At 34.2% G+C, this 10,191-nt stretch overlaps 2 protein-coding genes across 2 annotated transcripts; both read left to right on the top strand.

Moving 5' to 3' along the window:
* Window positions 1-5,436: 5,436 nt before the first annotated feature.
* LOC118436822 lies at window positions 5,437-9,138 on the top strand. Its single transcript, XM_035855451.1, has 3 exons — window positions 5,437-6,350; window positions 6,898-8,567; window positions 8,636-9,138. The coding sequence occupies exons 1-2, from the start codon at window positions 6,176-6,178 to the stop codon at window positions 7,560-7,562; spliced, it is 840 nt and encodes a 279-aa protein (XP_035711344.1). The 5' UTR covers window positions 5,437-6,175; the 3' UTR covers window positions 7,563-8,567; window positions 8,636-9,138.
* On the top strand, window positions 8,213-8,988 carry LOC110854633 (platelet-activating factor acetylhydrolase IB subunit beta). The gene is made up of 2 exons (XM_022103097.2): window positions 8,213-8,567; window positions 8,636-8,988. The coding sequence occupies exons 1-2, from the start codon at window positions 8,213-8,215 to the stop codon at window positions 8,986-8,988; spliced, it is 708 nt and encodes a 235-aa protein (XP_021958789.1).
* Window positions 9,139-10,191: the final 1,053 nt, after the last annotated feature.

Genomic DNA, 10,191 nt, shown 5'->3' with positions numbered 1-10,191 from the left:
TAGCAATATATAAAATAAATATTACCTATTAAAAGAATCAAAATTATTATTGGACATTTAAATGGAATAACTTGGTCCTAGATTTTAAATTCTAATCTAAATACCCGAACGCAATACTTTTACTGATATACAAAACCAACTAAAATGACATCAATTTCATGAGCTTTGAGATTAATGCAAATTTTCATACATTAATGTGAAATTGATTTTTTTGGTACATGTTGTACCACAAAAGCGTCATTGCCTTAGTAAAAAAAAGTGTCAATTCATTTGGAAATTATTTTCACGATATATGCCCTCAAAAATTAATTCAGGGATTTTTCCAATCGATACTTTTGTAGTACAGATACACATTCAAACATGAAAAGTTGTACATATTTAGGCAGTATCTCAAATCTCGAAATGAAATTGAAGCGATATTAGAAATTTGCATTTAAAGGCTGTGAGAGATTATTATCACATGAGACAAAAATCGGTGCATAAGGATTATAATGACTAAAGTAATCGATGTATGTACATGTATGTATGCATGTACATAAGTACACGTATGTAGGTACATGATGGCATTCAAAATTACAGGTAGTGTTTGTAGCCAAATTTGATTTCTATCGGTGCCAATTAAATGTTTCTACGATTCTCGAAAACAAACTTGGCTCCGATAAAGAGTCAATTTCGGTAGAAAATCCTGTGTTTTTTGTGACCGTTGTACTTTCCGTATACATACATATATACATAGATTACTTTAGTTAATCGTTACCGATTTTTTCTCATGTGATAATATTTAATCTCGTAAAAGCCTAGAATTTTCTATGACCGCTGTACATAGATACATATGTACATATTATCTACGTATGTATGTACATATGTATGTAGACACTCGACTTTATGTAGCTGTTAAGGCCCTGAAAATCCAATTCATCAAATCAAAACTACTTTAATTTGACAAAGTAATTTGACCATTAGTTTAAATAAAATAATATATTGCAATGAGAATATACATAGGTATGTAAATACGTAAATATGTGAATCTTCTTGATTTTTTGCAGTGCATGCAAATGTGCAATAAAAATCTGCTTACCGTCCTGCTCCTCCTCCTCCTCTTCCAACATGTGCTCCAATTCCATTAATAAATCTTCATAAATGAATTGTAAAAGTGATTCTGCTTCCTCTTCAGCCGATTCATTAACTTGGAGCTCTACTGCCATGTCTTGCGAATTGCGTAATTAAGTCTAATATATTTCAAATAGTGATCTGATCCTGTCCCCGTCTTGTCCAGAACTGTACTGGAGTAGTCAAGATGCGAAAAATATCCTTGCTTAAGGGAATTTGCATGAAATGCTATAAACCTTCATGAACAAGGTAAGTGATCTTAATAAATGTTTACATTAGGAAAAATGCGGACATGGCGTAATTAGTTTTTAAGCAGTGCGACATATTCTTTCGGCTAATTGTAAGAATCAGTAAGTGAAACATGACCTCTGCTTACATACATATGTACATATTTACACTCTGAATAATTTGGAGACAATTCGTAACCCGCAGTGCTCCATTTCTGGGTAATGATTAAGACATTTTGTCACCAAAGGGAAATAAGTAAAAAAAAAAAACATGTATACATGCTTTTTTACTTATTTCCCTTTTCTTATTTCCTTTTACTTATTTCCCTTATTTCCCTACAGCTTATTGGTATACCAATAAGCTGTTATTTAAAAAGTTCGTACTTTAATTCAAAAAAATCTTATATTCACATACTAAAAATCTTATGATGATTTTTCTCGAAATTATTTAGTGTGCATCTGCATAAGTTGTGAATCTGTGTGACTGTGTGAATACAATTTCGTCTCCAATGCGACACTTGATCCTTTGTGGGACCTTACTTACTATGTATGCATTTTGCTGGCTTGACCATAACTGATTCGACCATGCACAATTACTGGTGCAACATTACTCCTTTATCTTAATAAATACGTATCAAGCTAAACTTCGAGTTAATAGGCTAACTCACGACAAAAATGAAATGTGTGCATACACTAATCTTAATTTGCGAAAATGTGCATCTATATGTTCTGATTTGAATAAATGCATAGGTACATATGTACCGCGTCAGATATTTTTCTGCCAATGTATTGAATATGTACATAGATTTTGCTCAAAAAACTTACCAATCAATATTGTGAACACACCCAAAATATAGATACATGACTGGCTCTAGCGGCATGATAATAACGGGTATTACGTATTATACCTTCTAATTATATAATTCTGTGGTATAATTTCCCTCCGTTTTGGTTGGGATGTGTGTCAACCCCACAATCACGCACCACCGAGTTGGTGGTGGGTTATTTTTCAGCGGTGTCACCGAGCGGTGATGTATGATCACCCCTCCGGTTTGGTCACCGCCTGGTGATAAAATTCCTGTCTTTAAATTAAAATGTAGAGTGTTTTAATTTACGTCTTAATTAAGTGTCCGTTGATTACAGGTTTTGGGTTTGAATTGTCGTGTCTCAGCTTTCCCTTCTTCCATATATTCAAATGGCGATTTTGAAACGTATTCACCTCCGTGGGTTTCTTACAATATGAAGATTTTACAAAGTTGGAGTCTAGAATTTTGACTTTTTTCTTAGTTCTTGAAAGTTCTCGGAAGCTTTCAAAATTTTGGAAAATTGTTCTGAAATAATTTTCCGGAAATATGGTCTACCTATTAATTGTATGAAATTTTTCGGGCAAGTATGATTTGGCCGAACACATAACGAATCGCGCCTCGGTTTCGCATGTTGGAATTATCAGAAAATGAAGAAAGCTATATAAAAATAGAAAAGTGCTTGTTTTCCCCGAATAACTTTTTTTTAGCGGATGAACGAAAATTCCAAATAATTGTTCCCGGATTGATTTTAACTTCTCATGGGTAAATCTTGGTTTATCCCACACTGAATTTTTTTTCGGAAATGAATTTGTGGTATGTCATTACCAGGTAGTTTATCTACATATTAATTTAAAAAATTATTACGCGAAAATCATTTCAACTTTTTTTTAAAATATGGATTTCAATTCATAGTTTTGCCTCTGCCAGGTAACTGTGTGCTTAAGTGTATATATTTTAAACCTTAACAATTTTTCAATTGTGACTTAAAATTTCAAAAAGCCCAAAGTAATGGTCATTTATTTAAAACTGCGAAAAAATATCTGAAAGGTTGTACGTCCTAGTTATCTTTATTGGATAACCCAGAGTCCAAAATTACTGAAACATCTGGAGAGTCATGCCGCTTATGCACTCTAAATAAAATCATTACCAAATCATTACCAAAATGCACACGTATATGACTCTGCAGAAACGGTAATAATAACCACCAGCTGGTTAAGAAATTGATTGAACCCGAAGTGGTAATAAAGAACACTTTTTGGGATAAAATTAATACCATGATGTATGAGAGATGCACTACAATGTATAGTAAAATGTCTACCGCCTGGTAATAAACCATACCACTTTGTGCACGGCGTGCTATTCATACCGGTATTAATGCTTTTTATTATGTATACCCCATTATTACCAAATGTTGTGCAGATTTCCACCGAAAAAAAATAGATTTTTTGTTTTTCTTTACAATAATCTTTCAATCAATTATATTTATTGTAAAACAATGAGACATAATCACATAATTATAAAATTTAAGTATAATGCAAACTATGCAGTTACATACATACAGATGTATTTATACATATTAACATGAAACTTAAATCGAACTAAATATTTTATAGTTTTGCCGTACACTTACCTTAAATTTTTGTTTCACTGAAAAACTAAACACAAAAGATTATTATTTTTATTATTTACTTGTTCCTATTAAGATGGTGCTCGATCACCATCTTGATAACTTATCAATGATAGGGCACCAACATATGATAATTTGATTTGATAATTACCTGATTCCAAAAATTCTATATAATTTCTATGAGTTTTTATCAGTTATTTTCCACGGGCATAATTGGATTAATTTCGCCGTGTCGACTTGAGTTGAGCTGAGCGGAAACTAAAACTGACAAATGCGCACTGTTTAGCGTCTCACATTTCACACTAAATGTATTAAAATTCTTACCTATATGGTAATAAACTACACCAAAATGTAGATCTCATCGGCACCACAACGGAAACAATTTGTACTACACTTTATTAAAATTATGGTAAAGAGTGTTATCCAAATTTGTAGGGTATAATTACCGACTCGTAGGAATTTATTACCAAAATCATATAGATAACTTAAAACATTGCGGTGGAAGGCTAGTTACTGGTTTGGTATTGATACGGTAATAACCCCGTATAATTTTTGTAGGACGCGTAATTACCAAGAGCTCGGTAAAGACGTTTATTAGGAATTCTTTACCAAGTTGCACACTTACATGTACACTCTAAGAAATTTTATCACCAGCGCGGTGGTCATATGTGACTCTACCGGCAGGTGGCAGAAGACCACCGGAGGGTAGATGCCCATCACCAGCTTAGTGATGATCAGTCACTGTGCGGTGGTGCAGTTGTCACCGTTCGGTGGTTACAGCTGTCACCATTCCGGTAGAGTCACATATGACCACCGCGCGGTGATCGTTATCACCAGGTTTCTTAGAGTGTAAGTGTGTAACAAAAGTTCGATATTTGTGTGAAGGGCATGTCTATCTGCGTCTCGTCGCCATAACCTAAGCAATAATGTCAATTCCACAATAACGCCGTAATAACGTGATAACGCCAGACGGCGTAATCCCACTGATAAGATTGTGTAATTACCAAACTTGTCGCGTAACTGTTTTTAAAGATAAAACTGCTATGTATTTATTCACTCTTGGGTTTAGAAAGAACGATTTTATTCAGTGAAAAGAACAGTCCCGTGTTTTTGCGTGCTACTGTAATTCAGGACAGCTGGATCCTTCCATAATACAGGGAAGTCAAAGCAGCCGAAAATTTTAGAATCTAAATCCAAGCAATCATTAACAAAGTAATTGGTATTTATTTTCTGTAAAAAACAGAAATAAATCAAATAACAATAATTTTGCGCAGATTTTAATTACCACATGGCTGAAAGTGGAAAACCGGATCCCACCTGTCTTTATGAAGGAATACTTCTAAAACACTCGACTATCGGTTACAAAAAAAGATATGTTAAAATACAAAACTCTGAAATTATCTATTTTACCGCAGACAGAAAAATCGAAAAGGGTCGACTACTATTTTTTGAGACGATTTTAGTCCTTGACGAATGACTGCGTCATTCTGGCAGATGGGAGAGACCGATACTATTTAAAGGCTGAGGCAGTGTTGCTTAATTACTTGAATTTGTAATTAATTACTAATTACTTAATTACATTTGACGAGAGAAACTAATTAATTACTCAATTACTAATTACATCAGTCAAGTAATTAATTACAATTACAATTACTTCCGTCGAAAGTAATTAATTACTTAATTACAAATTAATTACATTTTTTATATAATCATGACGGCACAATTTTAAAAGTATGGTATAGTCACGCAGGTATTAATTTCCTGGTGTCAAAGTTGCTACCGCTTGGTCTTAAAAGTATACCGGTCGACACCGGTCTATTTTTATCCGATCGGTAAAAATTTGTTACCGATATGGTAAAACTTTAATACCGAGGTATTACTACACTGCATTACTAACCACTACCACTTTGGTAGAGTCACATATGAATACCGCTTGGTAATATTTTAATGCTATATTTCTAAGAGCGGCAATATACTAAAGAACTGCAATTAACCTTTTAAAATTAATCTAATCCTAAGTATATATATTCCAACAAATCAAATTACAACAAAATGATTAATTGATACCGGGAGAATAATTAACGCAAAATTAATCTTCACGATCGTCTAAAAATGATCTTGCAAATCACGATTTTGCTAATATGCATTCTAATTCCAAGCAATCAAGTAATTAATTACTCAAAGTAATTAATTACTTTGTTACTCAATTGAAGCGAAGTAATTAATTACTAATTAAAATTACATTGCCACAAAGTAATTAAAGTCTAATTACTAATTACTTTCTCAATTTTTCTTGTAATTAATTACGTAATTAATTACTACAACACTGGGCTGAGGATAGTGCTAGCCTAAATGAGAGATCTGGGTGGTTAGCCGTACTTGGGGAAAAATGCAAACGCGGGAATATGGAGGATATAAAAAAGTTAGAGAAATATGGCGAGCCAATTCCAATCTTGTCGTTCCCATCTTTTCCTTCCGGTCTGGAAGATCAGTCATCGAACCGTTCGACACAATGGAAAATTATGATGGACGTGCTGCCAAAGATTGGAGAAGCGGCAAGTTTTATCCACCTAATTGCAGGTATACATGTTCAAGAAATATTTATTCATTCAAAGTTTAAAAAAATATTAATTCCTTATTCACCCATTCATAATTTGTAGAAAAATGTTCCTTAATTATTCAACATTTATTCATTATTAATTTCACTCACTATAAATTCACAGTATTACATGAATTTCTCAACTTTCCCTATGTATTAAGCATTGAGTTAAAAATGAATGAAGAAACATATATTGATTCATTATTCATTCACACTAATTGAATAGATATTCACTCAATATTAATTGATTCATAAATCAGAATAAAATGTTCATTCAAATTTTGAACATTGAATGAATAATTTATTCATTCAAATTTTGAACATTGAATGAATAATTTATTCATTCAAATTTTGAACATTGAATGAATAATTTATTCATTCAAATTTTGAACATTGAATGAATAATTTATTCATTCAAATTTTGAACATTGAATGAATAATTTATTCATTCAAATTTTGAACATTGAATGAATAATTTACTCATTCATCATTAAATGAATGAATATATATGAACATGATTGATTTCAGGGATATTGATCAACGCGGCGGCTGAAACATCGGCTTTCTTCGTTGAAGCGAACGACACGATGGTAGAGATTAAGGCGCTGGAGGGAAAAATTGAACGGAAGCGGGTTACCGATTGGATGGAGTATATCAAAGTCTCTGTTGTTTCCGCGACAGAAGAATTCCAGCAAATGCTAGACCTGAAATGTTGCGGAGAGTATAAACGATCCACGATAATGTCGTGCAAATCCAAGCTACACGAAATTTACGGCAGATTTACCAGTATGAGCATTTACTCTGAGAACAAGTTAATCTTTGCGCCATACTTTGTCGAATTTGCGAGTTTTTACATCAAATTTATCAGGACTTCAGTATTGGTTATGCCGGAATTATTGGGTGAGCTGGTTGAGAAGTTAGAAAAGTTGAAGGAATGTATTACCGATTATAGGGAATCAGCTGTATCTGAACGAATTGCGGCTGTTAGCCATACGCGTGATGATATCCGCGAGATAATGTTGACTGCTGGTAAAATAGTGGGAACTTTTGGAATGGCAACTAGGTATCCGGCAGCGAGGGTGATCGACACGATGTACCCGGGAAAGGGTAAAATAGACCGGCGCGAATTTTACACGAATTATGAAATTGACTACTGTGAACATAATATGGCTGTGGTGTTGTATTCCCGTTAGGTTTTTCGTAACATTCCTGCATTCTGATTGATTGTTGACATTCTAGCTTCACCTATCAGAAGGGATGTAAACTTGTGATTCCAATTATGATTATAATTATGATTAAGATTAAGATCATAATTATGAATACGATTCTTCTTATGATAAATAAATTTCCTATGCAACATAAAAAATTTCCTTAGCAGTATAACAAATTTCCTTAGCAACATAAAAAATTTCTTTACATAGCAACATAAGAAATTTTCCGTAGCAACAAAACCAATCCATGAGCAACATAAAAAAATTTCATTCGCAAAGTTAAACGACTTCGTAGCAAAATTATATAACCCTTAGTCCGTTGGATTTTAAACGACGTCAAGATCTGAGAAGAGCAGGTGGTGAACCTCCCCTCCTAAGTAATAATTAAATTTTTATATACATATGTATTCGCTTGATTTAAATCTTCCATGCAAACAATCATTTATCCATGTAATCACCCTATTGATTGGATATATCAGGCAGCTAATTCCGATTAATCTTGTAGCTGTCATGATAATGAAATCCAACTTTGCAACACAATTAACAACTAACTTGTATCTTTTGCATTCTGTCTGGTTTAGTCTGCACTCTTTCTGGTCTCGAAAAATTTTCCAATAAGTTATTCAGCTACAATGAAAATACCCACAATTTTCGCAACAATTTCCCTTCTTTCCGCCGTTTTGGCTGGGACTCCTTGGATCCCAGAGCCACGTGACGGATCCTGGCTTGAACGACACGAAGGGTTCGTCAACAATTCTTTGATAAACGGGGGTCAAATCAACCTTCTCTTTTACGGTGATTCCATTACTGACAACTGGGACGTGGATGATCCATATTGGGGCGCTAAAGAAATATATGACGAATATTATGCTCCCTTGGGTTCTGCAAACTACGGAGTGGGCTCGGACAGAACGGAACACGTGCTTTGGCGAATTATTCATGGGGAAGTGGAAAATTTGCGGCCAAAAGTTTGCGTTTTAAAAATTGGTCTGTTAATTAATTTTTTAGCTAATTTACTTCGTGCGCTTTAATTTCGTGCCATATTTTTCATCCAGGAACGAACAATTTGGACGAAAACACCGATGTCGACATCGCCCGTGGAATTGCCGCCATCGTTACCGAACTCAGGTCCCGCTTACCAGAGACAAAAGTGCTGTTGCTGGGAATCCTTCCGCGCGAGAATTCTGTAATGACGAGCCGATGTGACAATATAAATGGGATGATATCCATCCTGGATAATGGAAACTCGGTGCGATACCTGAATATGAGGGGTGCTTATTTTGACGGGAATTTCTTCTATGAAGGATTATATGTCCATGATTTGATTCATCTTTCCAAGTTGGGATATGCAAAATGGCAGGAGGTGATGGATCCCTTGTTTTCGGAGATGTTTAACTCGACTAATTGATAAACTCATATATTTATCTGGTTTACTTTTATTCAAGCAAAATCGGAAATTAAAAATGTACACGATTGTATCCGCTTAATGGTTAATGAGAACATGTTTACTTTCGTAAGGAACAGTAAATAATTAATAAAATGATTAGCATTTCCCTGATGTTTACTGTACATACATCTGCAATGAGATCGCCTCTGCTTCACTCACTGGGTTGATCCGTACTCGCTATCCGCACATAAGACAGCGCCGTGTTTGACTGTGCTGTTGCGAAAGTCGACAGGATGAGGGGAGGACAACCTAATGCACTCAAAACTGTTGACTTTAAAATAAACCTTTAAAACACAGAGGTCAACGCCGACCAATTTGGCGGCGGCGGCTGCGCCAATTTTGGAGATTTTTCGGCGCGGCGTCTCAATATTGAAGGAATATGGAATTATATTTATCGGCGGCGGCGGCGCGTAAAATGCTACCGGCATATGGCGGCACGCCGGCGTGAGATCGGCGGCGTTAACTTCTGGTAAAAACTGGTTCTGCGAAATTTAAATTTATTTAATTTTTTTACACTTTTCATTCTCTGTGGAGGAACTTTTTCCCTAGCAGGTATAGTTTTTGTAGTGGAAATTCACAATAAAATTTTTACCGTTGCTTCAATGTTTGTTAATTTCAAAAGAATGTCAACACTATATACTCCTTTTAAATTTACAATTGTGCAAAAAATGTGTAAGTTTTGAACAAGCGTAACCAGTGTTTCGTAAATTAAACTTAAATTGATGTCATGTCATTGACACCAGTGGTTGGCATCAAATGGTATCAAAGGACATCAATGCCGTTAAATGAAAATGGAGACAATGTAGACACTTCGCCCGTATTAAATGCCATATACTAATTATATCAATTAAATGCAATCAAATTGCTCTACATATGTACAATCATCATGATTGCATTCTACTTAATTTTTTGAAATTTTTGATGTACAATGCGTGAAATTTAAAAAATGATCACTTTTTCGAACACATAGCATACAAAAGATCGTCTTGTGAAACTGGGTTTTCTTTATCTAAAATTTCATCTAAATATCTGTATATCCATTCACGTCAAATTCAATAATTTGAATAAATCGGTTTGAATTATTTAAAAACGGAAGAATAAACAAAATTAGATGATTATGTAGATTTTTGGAATTGGAAACTATTTCGACCCAAATTATCAATT

This window comes from Folsomia candida, unplaced genomic scaffold (genome assembly GCF_002217175.1).
Source record: "Folsomia candida strain VU population unplaced genomic scaffold, ASM221717v1 Fcan01_Sc010, whole genome shotgun sequence".
NCBI classification, from domain to species: Eukaryota; Metazoa; Arthropoda; class Collembola; order Entomobryomorpha; family Isotomidae; genus Folsomia; species Folsomia candida.
The sequence above is the reverse complement of the archived record's forward strand: the minus strand, read 5'-3'. Positions and strand labels throughout refer to the sequence as shown.

Coding starts and splice junctions, on each gene's coding strand:
- LOC118436822 (XM_035855451.1), top strand. CDS start 6,176: ATGGAGGATATAAAAAAGTTAGAGAAATATGGCGAGCCAATTCCAATC. Junction 6,351..6,897: donor TTTTATCCACCTAATTGCAG/GTATACATGTTC, acceptor GATTGATTTCAG/GGATATTGATCAACGCGGCG.
- LOC110854633 (XM_022103097.2), top strand. CDS start 8,213: ATGAAAATACCCACAATTTTCGCAACAATTTCCCTTCTTTCCGCCGTT. Junction 8,568..8,635: donor AGTTTGCGTTTTAAAAATTG/GTCTGTTAATTA, acceptor TTTTTCATCCAG/GAACGAACAATTTGGACGAA.